Genomic DNA, 23,433 nt, shown 5'->3' on the forward strand with positions numbered 1-23,433 from the left:
TGCTCAGAGCCCTGTCCAACCTGGCCTTGAATGTTTCCAGGGATGGGGCCTCCACCACCTCTCTGGGCAACCTGTTCCAGTGTTTCACCACCCTCATTGTAAAGAACTTCTTTCTTATATCTAGTCTAAATATGAATATTGTTTGCTATTTGCCACACAAGTCACTAAATTAGACACATAGGCAACTTCTACTCCTTCACAAGAGCTTTTTCTAATGGCTATTTCATATTGCAGCAGTCATTTTTAATAACTGAAAATGTTCATGGGAAAGTTTTCGAGTTTTCCGAGCCTGGATTACAGCTTGATCCTGCAAGGTGTTGGAATTCACAGAATTTGATTCAGCAAAGCATTTCTAGGGCTGCTCACAGGCTTAAAAGCACCGAGTTATTTGGCATTGCTCTGCTGCATTGATTAGCGAGGCACGGTTTGAACCCACAGTGGAGACAGGAGGCTGGGTAACAGGGAAGCGGCAGGCCACCCACCGCTGACAACCAGACATAATCAACAAAATTGTATTAAAATAGTCTGGCTTCCTACATGACAGAAATAGTGCCGTAATCTTAAAGTATCTATTTCTATGACAGGGGGCTTGAGTAAGTTCAATGAAGTCACTGCTTAATGTCAGAAGACTTCTGAAACCATAAAGAACTACTTACTCAATGTAGCATTTTTTGCCCTCGGGGACAGGTTAACAAAGGTGTAGCTTTTCCAGAGGATTTTCATAGATAGCTGAACAAAAAGCCTTTTTATTGAAAATGTTTAGCAGAGTTTTATGATCGAAAAAGCTTGCTTTGGGTCTCTGCTAGACAAAGGGCCTTAGCATCAGTTCCTGCAGTAAGGACGGCTGAGGATCTGGGTCATTAGTCCTAGAATTAATTGATACGACCTGGTGGGAAGGAAGGAAAAATCATCTCGTCAGATCCTTGCCAGGTCATCTGCTTTCGGACTCATTATGGGCCCGTGAAACTGGAGGTGTGAGTCAGGCTGGCCCAGACCACTGAAAATGTCAAAGAAACTGTGTGGCGAGGAGCAACCCATGGTGGTCCTGGAGTAAGAGGCTACACCCAAGAGTTGCAGTACCATGTACATGGAGCCAGGACTAGAAACCCTATGAGGATAAATTCCTAACTGAACGGAAAGGCAGCATTGACCTTACAGATCATCATGGGCAAATGTAAACTTACTTTATTTTTTTAAAAGAGTTGCCAGAAGGCATATTGGAAAATGTTCAGGACCTTCTATCAATGTCTTTTTTACTGAAATCCCGTAGATATATTTGACAGAAGTAAAGAATATTAAAACCACAGCAACAAAAGCCTAAGTATATTGGAAAGATTTTATTTTTCAGAGAAAATGCAAGATACTACATAAGGATAAAATTTAAGTCCTACTGAAGTCCATGGCCAAAGACCATTATTCTTTAGTGGAACAAAAGATTTCACAGAAAAGGTTTTGTACAGGAAGATACGAGTGATCTAAATTTAAGAGTATAGTGTATTTATGGAAGTATTTTTACAAGCCATTCTTCATAGTGTGTATACAAGTGACGATTAAATACAGTTCTTCAGGGACAAAGTCATGAAAAAAACTTTATCGGATCACATAAGGGTGCCACAGAGGCAAAGAAAGAGGAGACCTAGCCTGTGGACTGGTGTGAACTTTGGATTTGGGTGATCTGCCTCAAAAGTCCTTGTTTTTATCCAGTCACTTGGAGCTAAATCCACAAAAGCTGATGATTCGACTACAGGATGCCATGGTCAGCATCCACGGCCCTTGGGCAGCAGCTGCTTCTCATAAAATACACCAGTGCTTGCTGTCAGAGTACAGATCTTCCCAGCTCAAAATTATCACCACTGGATGAGAGCCTCTGACGTGGCCTGGGCTCCAGCTCAGCATCACTGACCTCACGCACCAGGACGGCATGATGCCACCGGGTGTTGCAGTGCTAGCAACAGGGAAGTGCCTAATCCAGCCCAAATAAGGGGGGGGGGCAGGGGAGGGTGGCTGTGGTTGGATTCCCTCCAGATTGGGCACAACTTAACCAGGTTAAAAAAATATGGCACAAGGTCACAGCTCTAAGCAGTGCTAAAATCATTCATCCTGAGTAGTAAGAAGCACAAGGAAAGCAGGCTGCGCTGCAGAGGGCTGTGGTTTAATGCACAACTATCCGTGGTATTTCCTATCTTTTAACAGGGGAATACCTGTGCTCAGCAGGGCTTTCAGGTACCTCACTCAGGGCAGGGAATCTCATTTCGGCTACGGCATGCCTAAGCTTTATTCACTGAAGCAATGATGCCCATAGCTCCTCTGTGCTTCAGTTCTTCACTTCTACAATTAATTAATAGTAACAACCCTGCCTCACCAGAGCGTTGTAAAGAAAAAGCATGCTAAAAATGGTAAGGTGCTCAGATATTGGATAACAAGGACTTTGTAACCTCCTAGGGAAAATTTTAAAGAATTTGCACTGTTTGAATGTGGATCTTAAAGACCAAGTTTTTGCCCTGCACAGAAAAAGGACTCCTGTAACATGTTGGCCTTGTGCTGGCCCCCTGCATAACACCACCTTTCTCACGGTACTTTGCTGAATGCAGAGGTCCCTGAGAAAGTCCCTGGTCAAGCCATGAGGATCCCCTCAAGTTAGTTCCTTCCTAGTATGCTCCAGCCACAGGGACAGGCTGCCTTGTTGCCACATGCACGCAGGCATGTACTGCCCTCAGTCTGTCCAAGCAGCTCTCTTGGGTTGTATTTAAGATGAGTGTAAGGGCTATTTTACATTTCCGTGAGACAGAGGTACAAATCACAGTGTAGCTGCCAGGGGAAAGCAACACCAAGTCCCTGGGATAATTCTGACACTGCAGTCAGAGTTTTGACTGCACGGAGAGAAGATCCAGCCACCAACAGTACTCAGTGCAAAGCCCATTCAGGCTGCTGGAAGGGCTCTGCATTGACTCTGATGGCCACTGGCCTTTTCACTGAGTAGAGCTGTAGGAGACAGAATAAAAGCAGGGTGTCAGCTGCACCCTTACTCGGCGCTTCTGGGAAATGGGACATACCTGAAGAAAAACGTCGCAGGACCTTTGGTATGCAAATGGATACTGCACTGCACGTCCCAGCACTTTATAAGAAACTAGACTTACTTCTCTTCTAGTCTTCTCCTACAACAAAGAAGAAGATGCACATGGCACAGCATAGGGCAAAATTTAAAAACCTAGTGTGATTTCACAGCTAGTGGTAACTTAAGCAACCCAGAAGTAACATCCCATTCAGCCCACAAGAATAGGTTTAAACTTCATTTGTGCCATTCGCTTCCTTCTTTAGTCCTTCTCGTTCCTCTCTCAAAGGTTCCAGCTCAGGCTTGTCCTGTATGGTTTCTTTGTTCCAGTTATTTCTGCCTTCATTTTCTGTCCTTACAGATTTAGGGTCCTCTTCTTTTGCCTTCCTTTCCTTCTCCTCCTTGGCAAGCATACGATAATTATAATAATTCATGATGAACAGGAAGGTTCCTGCCAGGACCATCACAGCTCCACATTTAATGAACATGTATTTATAGTCCCCAAAGGTATCGATAAGAGTTCCTGTAAAACACATAATTAAAAAAAAGAAAAAAAGAAACTTAGAGATGAAGGCAAGAATATTGTGGTTTCAGATCCTAAATAAAAAGGGACACCTTTGTGGCTTTAGGATAAAATAAGACATTCTCTGGACTTCTGTTCTCTTCCACAAATACTCTGATCCTGCAAATACTTCACAGGTGTTCCACTATATAACCTGTGAGTAGTTAACATTGATATAGGCAATGCTACCAATAATTTTGTCCTGGTTTTGGCTGGGATGGAGTTAATTTTCTTCCTAGTAGCTGGCATAGAGCTGTGTTTTGGATTCAGTACTAGAAGGATGTTGATAACACAGTGATGGTTTAGTTGTTGCTGAGTAGTGTTTATATTAGTCAAGGACTTTTTCAGCTTCCCCTGCTCTGCCAGGGACACAAGAAGCTGGGAGGGGGCACAGCCAGGGCAGCTGACCCCAACTGGCCCAAGGGCTATTCCAGACCATAGGACGTCATGCCTGGGGGGAGCTGGCTGAGGAAGAAGGATCGCTGCTCAGGATGGGCTGGGCATTGGTCAGTGGGTGGTGAGCAGTTGCATTGTGCATCACTTGTTTTGTATATTCTGTATATTCTAGTATTATTACTTTATTTTCCTTTACTGTTTTATTAAACTGCCTTTATCTCAACCCACGGTTCTTACCTTTTTTTCCTGACTCTCTGCCCCACCCCACTGAAGCGGGGGAGTGAGGGAACGGCTGGGTGGTGTCCAGCTGCTGGCCGGGTTACACCACAACAAATTTGTACAGTTAAGTAGAAGGGGACAGAGAACCTACATTGCAAAGTCTGGACTTTTCAGGCACACCCTTTTTTTCCATGCAGAAACCAAGTCCTCTGATCACAGAGTCTGCAGACAGTCTTTCCATTGACTCCAATGATCACCTACAAGGATGTCCATTTGACTTGGTAGTCCTCCGGCTGCCAGCAAAAGTGGCAGCTTTCGAGAAGATCTTCATGAGATGGCACCTGGCCACTGGGTCTCCATCTCAGACTCTTGACAAAGACCCTCCAATTTATTCCACCATGGGTCATTCACCAGCATTAGAGGGGACTCATCTTGTGGTCACAGCAGCACTTTCTGCATTTATACTCGTGATCTAAAGATGAAAGGGCACTGCTTGGAACTGGAAAACATTAGTTCCAGGGAAAGCAAAGATGATGCTGTCAATGTCAGATAATTTCAATGCCAAGACAAATGTGACAGGTTCCTCTCAAAGGTTAATGCCTCTGCTACAGAGGTACAGAGTAATTGAAGGGAGACGGCTTAATTGAAATGTCAGTGTTCTCCATTATGTCAAAATGTAATGCAAATCTTATTGGGATTATGATCTTGAGCATTAATTCCCATTTACTGGCGCAACACAGACCATTCTTAACATCCCAAATCCTAATTAAAGTAAGACCCGCTCCTAACCTGGCCTTCACAGTCCTCCTTGAAACTGGCCCATCAACCATTAGCTCTCTGCCTTTTTGGAATATGTTCTCCTCCTTAAAAAGAGGGACCTTTAATTACTTCCTGACTGACCCCTAATGTTGAAAAACTGATGATTAATTATCCCACTGCATTACACTAACACGGGATTTTATAGCCACCAAATAGATTTCTTGATCACAAAAATAATAATTTTTAACTGGTTTTGGTCAACGGTTCTTCCTGAATCACTCCTAGATGTCTTGGTACACCATTTTCAAGGCACTGTTACTGGTGAAACATCAACCAAATGCTAATTGCAACAATTTTTCCTTTTCTGCTAATCAGGATGACCTAGAGGTCTCCTAAAGAGGTTTCAGTGAGATTTTTAATGAGCAGACTATTGGAAAATTCAACAGGAGGATAGTCTTGCCTCTTTTCCTTTGAGACTAAGATAAAGTCATAAAACACACTGGGAACAATTTACTTAGTTCATTAAAGCAGAACCCTGCAGTAGGTTATTAAAATGTCAAAGAACCAATAAATTTGCTGCTTAATAAAATGGTGGGGAAAACCCTACAAAACTAATATTACTGATTATTACATAGAACTGGGTTAGCCTCATTAGCAGTCTCTGGTCATTAACTTAATCTTCCACACAGAAAATTATATAATTCAGAAAATGGTCATTTTAAAATTGTATTTTCCTTTGTTTGTCATTAATTAAATAATGAATCTCTAAGACAGCAAGAGGATACAGCTGCTTCTGTCACACTGTATGAGCTACGTGGTAATATGAAGAATTAAACAGCCCTGCAAGATGTGGCATACAGAGCATTAACCGGATCTCAGCTTTGAATCCAGGAAATGCGTTTAAACCTCCTTCTTTCTGTGCCTTCCTTAAATTTATTATGATACTGTCATATCATAAGAATTATCAGAGTTTAGCTTGTATACATCCAGAAACAGACAGCACACACAACCTAATCAAACATTTTAGCGTACTTAAAGGTGACCAGTTTCCAAACCAGTTATTCAAGCTGCAAGTTGCAGGACAGGGCACATAGATAGGATGGTACCTATACACTGAGAGGATGTCACCTATGAAGTCATTTCATTCATGGCCAACTCAGATTCAGTAAGGACTGTACTTGAGCCAAATGCCAGGTTCAAACACGGTGTCTTCCAGACACAGTGTGCTCCTTGTAGGAAAAGAAGTGAGCACATGCTATAGAGGGAAAGAAGTGGAGGCTGTTAAAATCACAGGAGATCACTGCTCCCACTTATCTTCAGATGACTGCAAGCCCTGCTGGAGGTTCAATATTGTCAGCATGGACATTTGAGGGTCTCTGTCTTTTGATATTTCAAACAATGCTATAAAAAATAAACCTTTTCTTATTTTTGGAACAGCCTTAAATCTATCAGATGCTCTGAGATGACTGAAGTCCATAAGCAGAAGCACTCAGAGCCTTAGAGACAAATAGCAAATACCAGATTTGAGTCGACAAGAGGATTTCATAGAACTGTTGTGTTTTACTGTGCTTAAATTGTGGTGGACTCCAGCCTTTTACAACAGGAGGAGTTTCCAGGAGGAGTCGCCTAAAGCGCAAGGTTCTTGCTGTTGCACAAAGTCCCACTCTGTAAGTTCAGTTCAAGTGTTTGAAGGGATCAGGGACTAAGAGCACACCCTACAAACTCTTGACTTCAACTGGAGGACAACATAGAAAGGAGTAAAGAAGAAATGCTGGAGGACACACTGAGGATCTGCCTTCCCTGTCCAACTACTAGTGGAAAAACAGTGGGTGGGAAGCAAAGAAAACACATTTAGAATCATTTCCTACAAACTCTGCTTGCAAGTGGCTAAATACAAGTGACAACCCAGTGGAAGCAGAGGAAGAAAACACACTCACCTCCGATGGGTGGTCCCAGCAATATCGTGCAGCACTCCGCGATGGTGACCAGACCAACTGCACTCGTGAAGCGGGCAGCTCCCACGAGATCCATGAGGGTTTCAAAGAGCATGGCACAAACCATGCCGAAGGCCAAGCCAAAAAAGACAGAGTAAACTACGAGCCCCGTGTAGCCAGAAGCCAGTGGGCACAGAAGGTGGCAGGCACCATTGAAAGCAATGGAGAAGCTGAAAAAGTATTGAATCCGTGGCCTCACCCACTTGCTGTTTGCAATGATGCCAGTGGTAGGTCGGGCAATCATATCCACGATAGCAAGGATCGAAAGGAGGAAAGCAGCTGAATATTCATCAATGCCGATGTGCTTTGCATAAGGTGCCAAAAAAACAATGGGGGCAAAAAATCCCAGGAACATGAGCACGTTTCCGATCAGGTAAATCAAGAACCCTCTGTGCTTAAAGAGGGAAAAATCAAGGTACTGATTGATTTTTTCACAACAGTCCTTTCCTCCTTCCTCTTCTGTTTTGGTGTCCAGGGGGACGTTCCCAGGATTATTCATTTCCATGGCATCCTTAGTGACCTCTTCTTTCAGACCATCCTTCCCTTCCTCAGTCACCTGAGTTTTGACTGATACTGTGGCTGTCCCGATGGGTCTGAAGAGGGCTCCTGCCACACAGCAGTTTAATAAAATTGCCCCAAGTATTAAAAAGCTGCCCCTCCAGCCAAAATTGTCAAAAAGGAACTGGTTGAGAGGAGCCAGGGTGCAAAGCATCACCGGGCTCCCTGCCATAGCAAGGCCATTTGCGATAGGTCTTCTCTTTAAAAAGTATTTGCCTATGATTATCACTGATGGCTGGAGGTTGAGAGCAAGGCCGAATCCTGGAACAGAGAAAAACAGTTGTGATACACAAAGGAAGATTTGAGACTCCTCAGCTCATTATTTTAGGCAAATTCATGGACAGTTGGTCCACTGGTGGCTCTTCAACGTGATAGTCTGGATGCAAGCTTTGCTCAAGATATCCCTGAGCTTCTGACTGACGCATTTGGGTAACCAGACCCCAGAAAGACACTTCCGGTCAGAGAATGCCCCTTCCTTTTGCAATGCAAATCTCTTGGGTGGCAAACCTAGCACAAAGAGTTTGCTCCAGAATAAATTGAAACTACAGCCTCAATGAATGCTGGCTGGTTTTGCCCAGACACAGCAGCCTTGTTGAAAGAGAGGATGGATCTACTGAAAAAAAATGACAGCTCCCAGTTTGAGGAAGGTTGCTCTGGCTTGGACAGTGCTAATCACCAAAGTGCATCCTTCTCACCCCCTTCCATGGGTGGTGGGAACCCAACACTGCTACTGGACGTCTGTCCAGACCTGCACAGAAAAAAACATCACCCATCTCAGCCACTACTAATTTAGTGGTGTGAGCAATTCAGGTCTGATGCAAAAGACTAAGAGGTCTGCAAGTACATGGCAAAACAGCTACTGAGGATGCTAATTAAACAGGACCCTAGAGTGTTTCTTTTAATTTAAATTTATGTTTATTGCAGTTAGATACATAAATAGTATTATAAATCTGCATTGCTAATTCACTTAGCCAGCTTCTCTTGCACAGGTGAAATCTAAAGGCAGAGATACCAAATGCTGTGATGGTGTCAACTTTCTGTTTGAAAGCACCAGCATATAATAATCTCTTCGTTTCAAACATTTCTATGATGTGCAGTATTTCCTTAAAAAGTTGAATTTTCAGAACTCCATCAAAATTACATTTAAAAATCATGCCACATATTTTCCACCCTATCATCCAGGAAAGAATGAGCCACATTAGAACAAAGCAGAAATGTAATCCTTGAAGTGATTATACCCAAGAACATGAATCCTGAAAATAGGGTCACGCAGACTTTTTCTTGTTCATTAGTCTATATAATTAGTTTGTTTAACTGTGCAGTACATAATTAGGCATATTGCTTTACAGAAGAGAATTTAGAAAGGTCAAGGTCCTCAAAATTAATTAAGGAACACTATCATTAGCTGCTGATAGAGTAGAATCCAACTGATGCAGCAGAATTCAACTGATGTTGGATAGCTTCAGGTTGAACGGCTACACAAAATTATGATTTTTGCCAAGTATAAAATTCATTCTTTTTTAATTACTTGGAAGTTTACAACACTAAAAATAAATTGAAATGGCAACATATTAAAACTAGTCTTGATATGAAACACATTCCCTGCTCATAAAATCATAGAATCATAGAATGTTTTGGGTTGGAAGGGACCCCTAGAGGCCATCTAGTCCAACCCCCCTGCAGGGAGCAGGGACACCTTTAACCACATCAGGTTACTCAGAGTCCCATCCAACCTGGTCTTGAATGTTTCCAGGGATGGGACCTCCACCACCTCTCTGGGCAACCTGTTCCAGTGTTTCAGCACCCTCATAATGCACAAAGGGCCAAATTTATCCCCGTGAGAGGGCTGATCTGAGAACTGGGGAGGCAAAACACAGCCTTGGATAGAGAACACCCTTGACAGTGCTCAGATATAGAAATGCATCTTCTTTCACCTGAGAATATGCAACACAGTGGATTAGAGTTTGCTTTAATGTATATTTGCTTTTTGTATTTCCCAGGCTGGTAGGTAAGGGCAGAAATTGAACCATCATTTCCACAGAATCATTTTTGGTAGGGACCTACCACATGTTGCATGGAAAAGGAAAATTGGACTGGATGCCAGCTATCCACTTAACCAATAATCAACTCAAATTTTTTATTATGTGAACATTAATTTGCCAGTCAGACAAATCTAATTTAATATTACCTCATGCTCTTCCCATTAATTAAATTTGGAGAGTTTCAAATTGACTGACTGGAATTTCAATTTACTTTAAGCTTTTGGCTGACTTTAGTTGGAAATATTTATATCCATATTATTCCAGTTTTCAGAAACTACAGCAGCTTTTCCATGGCTGAAATTGTTACTCAAATAACCACATTTTATCCCCAAGGATATGACAGAGAGGCCTATCGCTGGTGTTGCATGAACAGCAGCAAGCCTGTGCCAGGGGGGAGCATGCTTCCCAGGATTAAATACATCTCCCTCATATTAGAAGGAAATAAGTGGTGCTTCAGGAGTGAGCTGCGTAGCTATTGATCTTGTTCTTACTTTATTAGCAAGGAAAGATCCTACCAGCTATTTCAATGCTCAACATGCACAGCTAAGGCAAGGACTCCAGTCTCCTTAGTCAACATGCTTCGCCCTAGATCCCATTTTATTTCGTGGTAGTCTAATTGGTACAGATTGAACTAAACTCCAGTTGTTATTGCCTTGCATTTAGCTTTGAAATTTGCTGCTACTACCTCAGCTTGAAGAAGAGGTTGCATGCCTAAACACCTATTTAATGCATCCAGGCTGGCATCTATCCAGGCCGACAGCTTGCAAACCCCATTTCTTTTTCTAAGCGCTATCGGGAAACAAGTGAGGGAGAGAACATGGGTTTTACAGCGCATGCAAAGCGCTGCGTGCCACCCACAGCTCGGTGCCATCAAGGACAGAGCTGCTTCAGAGTTGCCTCTGACAGCGGAGCCTGGCCCCTGCTCTGCATGCAAATGGAAAAAGGCATAATCAAGACAGCAATCGAGATTGCCGTGTCTAATCCCTCCACCGTAAACAGATACTTCCCACTCTGCTCCTCTGAAGAGATTTCTATTAATATACCAAAGGCACAGGACTGTAGCAGGGACCTCCTAGTACCAACTGTCTTGTTTTTATCTCCATCCCTGCAAATTACTCGAACATGGCCTTTTACATCAGCCTGTCTCCTTTTCAGGCTGGTAGGAAGGAGGCTAGAAGGAGCGTCATGTTTACAGGTTGCTTTACAGTCATTGCAAACCGCCTTTGCAGAAGTCTCTCTGCTTATACAGTAACGCTGCCCCAGCCGCGTGATGAGCGGGCAGCTTCCGATGTTTACAGGTTGCTTTACAGTCATTGCAAATCGCCTTTGCAGAAGTCTCTCTGCTTGTACAGTAATGCTGCCCCAGCCGCGTGATGAGCGGGCAGCTTCCTAATTGCTCTCTTAGGCCTGACCAGTGAAAGCATTGCGAGCGTAATTAGAGGCATCAAGCATGTTAGCAGGATTACAAGCGTCTTCCCTTCCCTGTCAAATTAATATTCCTTCCCCAGCACACACACACCGTGCCTGGAAATGATGGGTTATTAGCTAAGACCTCATCCACACAGCTGCCCTCGTTCAGCAAGCAGGAGGAAAAGACGGACACACCAAAAAACGTGGTTTGCTCTGAGGAAACATCACAGTATTAAAGACAAGGAGGTATGGGGGCAGTTTGCCCCTGCACCCTGTTGCTGACAGGAAGGTTACATGTGTGCATTGAGCACAGCTCGTGCTATCAGCTCTCTGGGGCGGGCAAGAGACCGGATCTGCAGAGATATTCAGGGACCAAAAAAGAACAGGGTCTTCATAAATCCTAGGCCCATTGGGGTTAGGCATAAAATTCCCTCCTGGCACATCTGTGGCCAAGTACCTTTAAAAATAGGAGTTGGTGCCTTCCTACAGCACTGTTCCTTGCCTGAGCCCTTCTGCTCACCTAAATGCACACATTTTTCGCAAAGGATTTATGGTTTCCATGTGCTAATCCAGCGTTAGTCAACTTGCTAGAGGACATTTGCTTAGCAGGGAATGATACAAGCTCATGCATCAATAAATATTGATTTTTATCTGTGGGAGACATTGGTTATTTTTATTTCTCATCACTTTGTTTCTGGAATCTCTTTCAAGGAATCTGCAAGATTTATTCATTCAGTAATAGCCCAGTTTCATCTAATACAGTGACTCTCCTTAGAAAGAGTAAGGTTTTAGAGAGGGAATCCTACATGGGGATTCATTCACTATTGTACAGGTTTAATAAAGGAATACTGGCGTAAAAGAACAGGGTGACAAACTTTCTGTCCCAATTTACTTTGCTAGTGGCTGGTTCTCCTGATTTTAAATGCTCGCAGTTTTCATGTTCAGAAAGCAGCAACGCTTAGTGTGGCTGCAGAGAGATAGGGAACGTTCATTAAAACATACACCTTGCAACCTCAAAAGCCAATGCTGAACTCATTGTGTCATGTTTTCAGGCAGATATCCTAGCTGCACTGGAAGAAACATTGGCTGTACCTTAGCCAAAATAATGAAACAAAAATGCTTACAATTAAGCAGGTGGAGAACACCAATCCATCTACCTTTAAAAGCAATAGCCCAGTACCTGCAGGCTTTAAAGATGCTGGCTGACGCTCAGCCTTCTCCTGTTTGAGTTTCCAGTATGGAAATTCATATTTCAGTACAGACAATTCAAACTGTAACTTCAATAAGGAAATACAGTTTTATTTTTTTCTCAATAGGGAGAATATTGCGTATTCTCAATCAACTCCAGTAGTCGTTATTTTCAGATAAAGGACCTCCTAACCTCACAAGCAGGCAAAGGGCAAAGGAACTAAAGCAAGCCCCTGAAACCTCATTTCATCTATCTCGCTGAGGGACGATAACACGCAGTAATACAGGCACGCAGGTGCTTTCTTCACAGTCGCGCTTGTATCTCGAAGGGCTTGCCTTGCCCAGGGCAGAGCGCAGCCAACCTGCGTTCGCTCCGGTGGGAGCTGAGGGCACTGATGGCCATCCTCACCATCGCCTCTGGCCAAGAGCACTCATCTGCAAAGAGCACATCCCCTGCTAAGATCCCACACAGTGTTCAGCCAGGAGCAAAGCGCTTAGCGGGGGATATGCTCTTTGTTGAAGTTCATCTGGAGCAGTTAATAAGCCAGGGCCCGTGGCCCACCAGCTCTTTATCTCACCAGCTTCCTGTTGTGTTTGGTTGAGGTGCCCAAGTGCGGATGCCCCAAGCCATCAGAAGTGAAGCTCAAGTGCGGGCAGAAAGGAGATGCTTTCTTCTTACCTGTAATGAAGCCCACGCAGATGTAGAGCTGCAGGATACTGGTGCAGAAGGCGGCTGACACCATCCCGATGCCACACAGCAGGCCTCCAAATATAACCACGGGTCGGCTGCCATAGCGGTTTACTAAAATACTGCTAATGGGACCTGGGGAAAGAGCGCAAAATTGTCCTTGAGGTAGGTATCTTCTGACAGAAGGGCACGTTTGACACAAAGCAGGCAAAACTCTGCACTATCAGTGTCCCTGGGGTGCTGCTGACAGCTTCTGGAGGGTGACATCAGGAAGAAAATGGAAAAAGAGAGAAAGATGATCTGTGCTGTGCGGAGATGGCAGGATGTCCCATGCCACACAGTGGCTGTGTAGTCAGTGACAGCTCCTGCCCCAAGACTTCAAAGTGTCATCAGAGAAGGCAAAGGGCAATAACAAACCAGGTGAACACATAATCCCAACACGGGAGCTTCTTGATTTGTTATGATGCTAAACCATAGACATAAAGTGGTGCTTCCTATTACGAGGCTGATATCATGAATACTGTTTCGGTTTTAATGCCTCTATTTAATGCCATTCCAATACTGCTGACCAGGACTGAAGCTTCAGCAGAACAGTTGTTAACTAAATCTTAATCGCAGTCTATGTAGGTAGAAACAGTTTGGGATGATGGATTAGTCAGAGCTCAGAAGAACCAGTTTGGTCTTACATTTATGTAAAGAGGTGGTTCAGGAACGTGCAAGATTATGAAAGAGGGAAATGGCTTAACAAAGACTGCACACACTGAAAGGAAGCCTCTAAATCTGAGGAAGTGGAACATGCCAGCAGCTTTGGGCGGAGGAGGAAAGAAGGGAAGTCTTGTGTACAGTAGTCTCAACCAGCTAGAGGACCAGTAAAAATCAGAATCACAGAATAATATATGTCAGAGGGACTTTGAAGGTCTCAGGACCAACCTCCTGCTCAAAGCAGAGCCAACTCTGAAGTTAGATCAGGCTGAGAAGTCAGAATGAAAGAAAGCAAACTGAGCAGGAAAGAGCTGTCCAGAAGTCGAGCTATGAGATGTAAGAAAAAGATTCCATATTACTGAAAAACCTGAACCAAAGTGCTGCAAAGATGATGCTGGAAATGAGACAGGGGGATACAGGCAGCATTTAGTATCTCATTTTACCTGACTACTTCTGGTGCTACTCAGCACACAGCAATGGTGTTTCGGAGCCCAGCGTGCCTGTTTGCCTTCATTCCTGCCATTACAAACAGTCCACACCATCCACATGCAGATTACTGGAAATGGTTATTTTAAGCTTACAGGCATCTCTGAAGAGCTGGACTGTGGGATCTACCTCACCACAGAGCCATTTGGTAGGATATTTACCTTTGCTTAAATAATCTCAGCCAGAAATAGTGGCAGAGCTCTTTCCAGACCCTGCAAACCACGGCACACTTGAGCACAGGAGCCGGACCCAAAAACTCCAATATCCCCTCAGCATGGCTGACAGCATCTGAACAAGTTCTCAGCTCTTATAGTGTGCAGGAATAAAAAACAGTAGGTATGATTGGCTTAATCTAGGGAATGAAGCCCACCGGTACCCCTGTAACATGCAGAATACTTTCCACTAGATGTCTAAGGTCAAAACACTCATAAATGAAATGCACACAAGCATGGTTTTAACAGCATCCCTATAACTGCGTGATCGTGAGCTGGTCCACCAAATGCACCATTCAATTGAAATTTCCGTGAGTGTATAATTACATGAAGGGTTTTCTCTCCTAACCCTGTAACTGGATGCAGATGCACGCATCCTTTTGCTGCACAGAGCACTACAGAATTCAATGGGAAGTCCTGGGGAAGGAGATACACATGTCAGATCAGCACAGCAGGAAAGGGACCGAGTTCTCACTGAGTTTCCCCTGGTCAGGGCTTGAACTTGCACCATGCTTGAGCTGGTCTCAGCATGTCCTGTAATTCAACAGATCGAGCCAGTGTTCCTCAGAAAGGCACCAACTCATCCCTCTGCAGCCTAAGGGCACACAACTCCTCCATTTTTCAATTTTCCACATGTCCGCGTTTCTCCAGAATCAATCTAATTACTCAACTAAGAAAATGTGGTTTCAATTACCCCTCCCACTGGAAGGGGGCTTTCACGTTAGCCCTAAAACTACAGGACGTCGTCCCATGGAGCAGAGCATTTAAAGCCCACAAGATTTCTGCTAAGTTCCCTCTCCTGCTCTGATTCAGGGCAGTTCCTGCGGAGAGAAGTCCCTGCTATGAGGAGTAAAACAAAACGCTCGCTTATGTCCCAGTCCTGCAGCACCCACCTCAGGAGAAGGGCAATATGGATCCATGTCCCTCTCACTCCCATCCATAAGCTGTCCTACTGGCTTCACCCATCAGTGAGGATGGCTTTGGACCATGACAGCAGATGTTGAACTGGAAGGGGCTGAGGGTGGGACATATTCTGCTCTGCTTCTACGGGGACAACCCAGGGCAGATGCTGGAGTAGTTGAAAGCAAAAGTCCGTATCCCAACCATGGGCTTTACAAATGAGAACACCCTTCCTGTGCCCTTGGGGCACCCTCCAAGAACCTGCAGTGTCCCCAGCCACATCCCAGCTTCCCAGCGATCACTTAGTAAGCCACGAGACTGCAATGGCTCCCTGTTCCTGTTTTGTGTGATCTCTCAGCAATGCTTTACAGCAGGTCTGCGTGACCTTCAGCAAACAGCCTTCATCTGCCATAACCATCATTATCAGTTTTACAGGGGGGTCATCAGACCCACTTGTTTGCCAGTCTGGGTGGGAGAGGTCTCAAAGGTGTTACCTATCTGGGCTGGGCTGAGCTCATGGGGAACCATGACGAACTCCCAAAGCAACAGAAGCCTCTCTCCTTTTCAGCCTGAAACCTTAAGTCCAGGCCCTGTGAGCCCACTCTGTGAGAGACAGCATTTTATCTCCCTGATGAGCCTCACCCACACAGGACTGGCATTGGAGGCCTCTAAGGTACTAAGCACAGCCAGTTAGAGGAGAAAACAGGAGCAGAGCATCGGGACTAAACCCTTCCAGCCACTGGAGAATCCACCACAAAGGCCATGATGGGCACTCAACCTGCAGGGGAAGCATCATCTAGACCTACACTTTACAAGACAACAGCAAATCCTACCCAAGGCCTCAAACAGTTGGGAAACCAGACTTCCCTGAGATGCTGCTCATCGGCCAAAGGTTTTGTAATAGTCCTGAGCAGACCTTTCAAATGCACTGAAGCAAATGCAAAATCACATCCCCAAAATTAATTCCACTTAAGTCATTTGGACCTAAAGAAACGTCCATAGCCTTTAACGGAGCAGCCTTTCAAAAGCCGTCCCATCCCTCGGCAGAAAGCGGCGCACGCAATGTGTCACATAGCTGTGCACACCAGCATGCAGACCCTGCCAATTTGGGCAGGCGTACGAAGCACAGACACTTACACCTTCACCCTGCCCAGACGTCTTTGGTGATCAGCGTCACGGCCAACAGATCTAAAGGCGCCTCTCCTGCCCTGCTCGGCCACACGCCACCCATACTCTATTTCTCACAGGGGGCTGATTAGCCATCAAACATTAGTTAATTTTAACAGCAGTGTTCTGGGGAGCTTTGGAAAACATCAAATAGCTCATGTCAGGGCAAAGGAATTAGGAAGAGGGAACAACAAAGCCAGCACCGCAGTTGTGGGAAATAGGAAACACGATTACTGCTTTGCTTGCAGCTATTGCAAAAATTAAAAGGGTGACAGCCCCTGGAAACATGGTGGAATTGAAAAGCGGGACCTGTCATTTACCAGTTATTCAGCCTGCATGAAAAGAATAAACATACTGTATATTACCACACAAAACCAATTACAGCAACATGTGCAGCTTAAATCCCAAGGCACCTTTACTTGCTCATACCTGCCCGGTCAAACATGCAGGAACCACAGGCTCCCTGTCCTGGCATCCAAACTAATTCATCCTTCCCTCCTGCAAGCCTTCCGCGAGAGAAGCTAATAGGAATCGGGGTGGGGTTTGCTTCTTAATTTTAGAGTCAGGTGAGGATAGGGCAAGAGAAACAGCTGGCAAAGCTCTCAGAAAGATGCCACTTACCTGGCTTGGCCTTGCAGAAGCAGCCACACTAATGCTAAGTCCCAGAAAAGTCATGGTGAGGAGCAAAAGCCACCTCAGCTGCTGAGCGTGTCCCCGATGCATGGCTTCTCAGGGGCCGGAGCAGCCAGGGCTTGTGCCACCCAGCCAGCGCTGTCCCCACAACCCCACCACCATAGCAGCATTGCAACTTGTAATGAGGAAATTAGAAGGAAAATTTAATCACTCCCTTGCACCCCAAAACATTCCAAGGATGAAGCTGCCAACACAGGGGTGGCAGCAGCCCGTGCTTCACAGTGGGAAGGGGTTGGCATTTCCACCCACCCAGCCTTAGAAACAAGGCAGCCCCTTCCACAACCCAGCAAGTGGCTTCCAGCTGCAGCAATCATTTCCCATCCATCACAAGGGGGTGACACGGGACAGCGGAGGGCACGGGGGATGCTGAGCCTCACCCTGCTGCTGGCTTGGCTCAGAGCCGTGCCTGTGGCTCTGCACCTCCCCTGGCTCGCAGGGGGACACGCTCTCCAGTGGAGCTACCACCATCCCCTGGGTAAGAGCAAGGAAAGCCTGCTGTGAAATGCCTTGCTTTCCAGCCCAAGCCTTTGCAGAGCAGGGTGCACATAAAGCAGTAAAACTCTGCAGCCTGGAGAGCAACAGTTTGCACCAAATATCCCCTAAAGATGCTGCTGGGATCATGGCACTCCTGGAAGACTGATGTAATGTAAAGCGCTATCCTCAGCCCATATAAATCATGCTGGTTTAGTGCCTGTCCTGTATAAAGCCTCTCTTTTCTCATACCTGTGGCAGATTTCCATTCGTCGTTAGCTGGTACATGAAAGGCCATGTCAGAGAAGCTGATCTTGGTGGCAAGCAAAACACAGGAACTTGCCGGTGGGAAATAAAGCAAGCCCTAACGCATTTGTTAGCTTGTCCAATTACTTTTCACCTTGAGTTTTGTGTTTGCAGAAGTGAGAAGGACCCTGAAGAGGAGACTGTAAAACCATAAAGAAAATGCAAAATACCCTGGACTCTCCTCTCTTCTCCTCCACAATGCCAGGCCATCTTGTCATTTATTCTTTTTGAGCCACTGAACTATGATCCAGACAGGATCATAACACAGAGTTGGCATTTAACAAGCAATATCAATCCAGACTGGCTTAAACTCTTGCAAGTATGACAGTGCTCAAAAAATAGACACCTGAATTGCCTTTCTGTTTTCCTCAAAAAGCCTTATGAATTTTTTATGAGCTGCAAAACTTCCAGTGTTGGTGCAAAACACCGATGTATTTTTAACAAGGACTAAAACATCCTTCTCTCCCATACCTCTGACCTTATATATAACCCTTATTTGTAAAGTTTGGCTTGTCTTCTTTTTTTTAACTTAACCTAATACTAACAGAAATGATTTTCCCCCTTTTCAGTGGAACCTGGCTTGGATGAATTTCTGCTGAAATATTTCTGTGCAGGGCTCTCAGAGAAGCAGCTAAGAGCTGAGACCCTGAAAGACAGACCCCATAACCCAGGGACCTCCATAAGAGCTGAGACCCTGAAAGACAGACCCCATAACCCAGGGGCCTCCATGCAACGTGGGTTTTTTCCAGGTTTCACAAGACTGACCTTCTGACAGTGTAAAGTGGCACAGAGCCATTGCAAACATCATGTCTGCTGGTAAGACCATTTGACGGCCATGCAGATGATAAACTAGCAACACTTTAAAATAGTCCACTGCACGGACCCCAATTCAGGCAGATTTGGGACCACCAGTGCCTCCATCGCTGGGGCTGCAACATGCAGCTCAGCTTTTCCCACTTTTCCACAGTGATAAGTGGCTCTACAGAACCGTTACTGTACAGGGACACTGGTCAGCACCAAAAGAACTGCCCAGATAGTTAATATTTTCCAAACTGCTGTGAAAACACAGATAATACTAAAAAACGCAGCACGACATGACTGGCGTTGACTACATGGAGGCACTGGGGACGTAAGAAGGAGCGGAGCGTACTCAGTGGGGAGGAAAGGGGGGGAAATCATTTATACTAATAAAACAAAGTCTATTATTACACTAGTAGTAAAACAACGACAGAAGCAGGCCTGCAATTTCCTCAGTAATAATCTCATTCCCTCGGTGGAATAACAGCACTGCCTTTGGCCTCGTAATTTATCCACCAGGGTACCAGCCCATTGTAACAGAGCAACCTCCTCGTTACCACGCAAATGAAAGCAAGTGCCCCCACGTTATTAACAGGCTGCCAGAATCCACCAACCTCCCAGGGTGGAGGGGATCAGCGTCAGCAATCAGCACCCCGTAACGATGCACGACCTGAAAGGGAGGTGGCCTGAGAAAACACAGGGCACAGTCGCAAAGGCAGGGGAAAAGGGATAAGAGGGTTAAAACTTGCAGCCTTTCAGTCTTTTGCCTTGCTAGAAGAGAATTCCAAGGTCCTGGACCAGGGTGGCTCATGCTCTTGAGTATCACCAGGGCTTGGAGAACTGCTGCTCACCAGCTGACCCACATTAAATGAGCCCTGCACGTGCCTGCTCCAGATGACCAAAGGAGAATTGCTGGTACCTGGTAATAATACAGTGTACTAATAGTCTCAACTGCTTGGTTCAATTGCTTTGTTTTGCACCTCCAGTGGCTGAGGAGCCCCCACACAACTGGTTCTTCCTCAGGCAGTGGTGCTGGAGACAGGACGGCTGTGCACACCAATGCTGGAGGACAAGCGGCAGCGAGCAAGCGCCCCAGGTGACAGCCATGGTATCAAATACCCCTCTGCCAGACCCCAAAGAGCAGCTTCCAAAGACCTGTCCACCCCATGACTGCCCTGATCCCTGCTGTTAATACTCCTTTGCACTGCACATAATCATTTTTAAACAAGGAGGCTGAAATCCCGCCTGTGCAATAGCAGCTCCAACAGCTAACCAGGCACCAGAAGCTGCCCCTCGTTCTTCCTCGTAGGTGAGGAAAATGGCCTGTACGTTACAGGGGGCAAAGGCTGCAGTTGCAGCACAACCCCTGTGGGATGCATAACCCAAACATGGGAGAGACCACCTGGACATGCGTTGCTCAGTCATCAAACTGGTCAGTCCAGGCTCGGTGGTGCTGAGTCTCCTGGGCAGGACTGGCACCGTATCCAGATGAGAAGGTGGTGGGTGTAATGATCGGGTGTGGAAACCAAGCCATGGTGGCCCTCCCTCCCCTGCACCCACCAGGCACGTCCTTGGGAAGCCAGGGACCCTGACCTCTCATCAGAAATACATGCATTTGCCACAGCAGCATCCTGATGTTAAAAAAAGAAGAAAAACAAAGCAGACGAGGCCCAAGCTGCAGAAAGACAAAGCGTCCTTTTCCTTATCCAGCAATCTTATCTGATCAGTGCTTCGGCATTTCAATTTCCAGATTACACAGCTGACACGCACTGCTCCTGCGGCGCTTGGAGAAGCCACAGGCCAACAGCTCCAAAACTGGGGCTGGAGCCAAGGTCCTTCGTGTCACTTCGTATTTAGGCAATTAAATAACCGCTCCTGCAAGGGGATGGCGTCGCAGGTGCCGAGCACGCAGCTGCCTGCGCTCCGTGGCCTCCCCGGGCTGCTGGTTTGGATCTCACCCACACCGCAGAACACAGCTAGTGACCTTCAGAAGGTCACGACTTCACAGTTGTTGAATTTCTTTCCCATGGTTTTTTTAGCTAACCTTTTGCTTTGGCAGGACCACAGACTTTTATCCCTTCCGTCACTTGAGGCCCAGCTGCAGAACTTGAGTTCCCTGCACAGCTGAAACACCTATTCCCTGAGATCAGCAGCCCTTCGTTACTGGTCTGAACACGCTGCTCTACAAGCAAATCGGCCCCTACCTGGCCACGCTCTCCAAAGGGCTTTGTCCACCTCCTGGAAGCCCTACATAATTTGACCAAGAGACCGGTTACACTGGAGAGCCATCCAGGGACAGAAAAGCTGCCATGCTGGGGGACAGGTTGGCATCAACGCTCTCGCACCCCTTCCTACGGCAGCATACAAACCAGGGGAAGAAACTTTCACATGTTTGAACTTCACTTGGGGGAACAGATTATAACTTATTCCTGGGTTTAACACCTGCCTGCAAAGCATTAACAGCCCCCCAGCCAAAACTCTTCACTTTCTTCTTCCTAGTTCTTATTAATCTCTGCTTTTATTAAGTCTATCACATCTCTATTACTGCTGCCTGGTGACCTTGCTAGCTCCAGTGAAGGGCGAAATGATAAAGCTTTGTGACCAAGTCCACGAACACAGAAATATTTCACCTAAACCTATAGTGCTATTATCGCTCTTAAGTAGAACAGGGCTATTTAAAAAAATAAAAAATATAAGCACATACGTGGTGACCTTGCAGGGCTTGAGTGCTCTCTGAGAATCACGAGAAGTATATGAATCAGCAGCACCATCCATTACAGAAATCAAATCATTCCTCACCTGGCTTTCTTAACAAAATCCACAATCGTAATGGTGCTGCTACCTTGGGGATTGCCCCAGAGTGGGGAGACATCTCGTTTCAATGACACGGGGAGGCTGACTGACTCTTGGTGGGCCTCCAAGAGGTGGTGACAATAAGCACAGGGCAGCTGAGCTGTGGGTGGGCAGGGAGAACCCGCCTGGGCTTGGCCCACGATGGCAAGATGCCCGACACCCACTGTGGATATTCCTCTTGTTTCAGCCTACACAAAATAACCAGGTGGAAAAGCACATGCCTAGGGAAATCCGAGCGAAAGCCCTACCTGAGGACTTCTGTTGAACCGGTGCCGTAAGCACGTAAGTGAAGAGAGCTGAGACGTGATACATTACTGCAAATATCGCCTGTCTTCCCCTGCTCTCCCATAGCCCTCGCTCAGCGCTAAGGGCTGATGAGGAGGTGCTCATGTCATTTCGGACACCCCCAGGTAACTGAGGCATCCCATGGACACAACACAGGACACAGGTACTGGGTTTCCTGGAAAGACCAGTGAGCAGCCGGCTGCGCACCACAGAGCCATGCTGCATCCGTATGGGCTGAGCATCTCCGAATGCAAACCATGCCCAGGTACCTTCCCTTTTATTTCTCTGCTAAGCCCAAGCTATAGAAAGCGATGGAAAGCTCATAGAGCAACCACCCATAAAGCACAAGGATAACCCCTTTGGCTTTTGAGGAGTGAAGCCACTCGTGTGGGAATTCAGCGGCTGGGGGGGATCTGGGTTTCGTAAAGAGCAAGAAAAAGCCCCAGCACATGCTGCGGCAGCTCATTTCTCAGCAGCAGCGGATGAAAACGGCAGCAACAACAGGTGAGCTCAGTATTTGCAAAAGGACACGTGCCTTGCAGAGATTATTTCTTAAACCAGGCAACGGCCGCATAGGATGCTGCACACAGGCAACCTGCTCTCACCAAAACAGCTCTCTTCTGCCCAGCCGCCTGGGACTCCGCTCTCAGAAAACCCACTGCAAAATGCCGGGCAATGCAGTTTTGCCAGGCATCTCCATCACCGAGCTTTTAGCAGGTAAAGCCTCCACCAGTCAGGGCATGTCCTGCCCTGGTGCTTGTGGTCCATCAGGCAATGTCTGAGCCAAATTGGCTTGCACAGAGCTTGAACCTCCTGAGGCCTGGCCTGGACTCTGTTACCCACTTGCTGCTTGTCCTTGAACAAACCCCACACCTCCCTTCACGTGTCTCAGTTTCCCTTTTTAGTGCTGTGGTACTTCATGACTATTTGCAAGCACTTGGGATGGGTGGAGAGCCCTGGGTGAGGTCTTCTGGAGGCAGAGAAGGTTTTTGATGATGTTTGGACCAGACCAGAAGAGAACATTGGCAGTTTTGATTAAGTTAAAAACTGCAGAATCAAACTCATCATTAATACAGCTTTACGCCACTGCATGTTGTAAGGTGCTTTCTAAACCTGTCACTGCAATTTATCATGCTAGCAGTGTAATAAAATACAGCTATAAAATTTTGGATTAAATGTTCAAGGTCAATGGTCGACTTTCAACTTCCCAATCTCTTCCTTGCTGCTTTAGCAGATGCTCTATTAAGCAGTTACAAGTTCTGGGAGAAAGTTTCTTTGGAGAAAAGACTCAATTGTGGAGCATCTCCAGAATTAAACCTTCAGATATTTCATCAAATTACAAAACGATAAACAATAAATAACGAGAGTAATAAACACTGGCTGTCTTCGGGATAAGGCTTTTAGTTCAGAAGCGCTCTCATTTTTCATGTGTTTGCAGAAGGTGGGTCTCTGCTCCTGTCTTTGCAAAACAGACAGAAGGCAATTCCCTAATTTTCATAGAAACTGGGATCTGTAAGAAGAGCACCCTGGAGATTTTGGGGGGAGTATTACAGCAGCATATAGCGAGACTGAGGCCAAGACTCCACTGCGCTACATACTGGATAAAAACCATGGACGATCCTGATGCAACGTAGCTTTTTATGTATTAAGGAGCAACAGAAACAGCACATATTTGCATCTACAAACTGTATA

The 23,433-nt window shown here is 45.9% G+C and overlaps 1 protein-coding gene across 3 annotated transcripts in view; it reads right to left on the reverse strand.

The window, feature by feature from the left end:
• Window positions 1–1,988: 1,988 nt before the first annotated feature.
• The window catches only part of LOC104134741 (monocarboxylate transporter 2), a 52,859-nt gene continuing 31,414 nt past the window's right edge, over window positions 1,989–23,433 (reverse strand). For all 3 annotated transcript variants that reach the window (XM_035903819.1, XM_035903820.1, XM_035903821.1), the window contains 3 exons: window positions 12,860–13,003; window positions 6,926–7,801; window positions 1,989–3,575 (listed from right to left, as the gene is read on the reverse strand). In XM_035903819.1, the coding sequence (XP_035759712.1) occupies window positions 3,283–3,575; window positions 6,926–7,801; window positions 12,860–13,003 (1,313 nt within the window). In that variant the 3' untranslated portion in view covers window positions 1,989–3,282. The remainder of the gene's footprint in view (window positions 3,576–6,925; window positions 7,802–12,859; window positions 13,004–23,433) is intronic.

The sequence above is a fragment of the Egretta garzetta genome, unplaced genomic scaffold (assembly GCF_000687185.1).
Source record: "Egretta garzetta isolate BGI_Z169 unplaced genomic scaffold, ASM68718v1 scaffold91, whole genome shotgun sequence".
In the NCBI taxonomy this organism is placed as follows: Eukaryota; Metazoa; Chordata; class Aves; order Pelecaniformes; family Ardeidae; genus Egretta; species Egretta garzetta.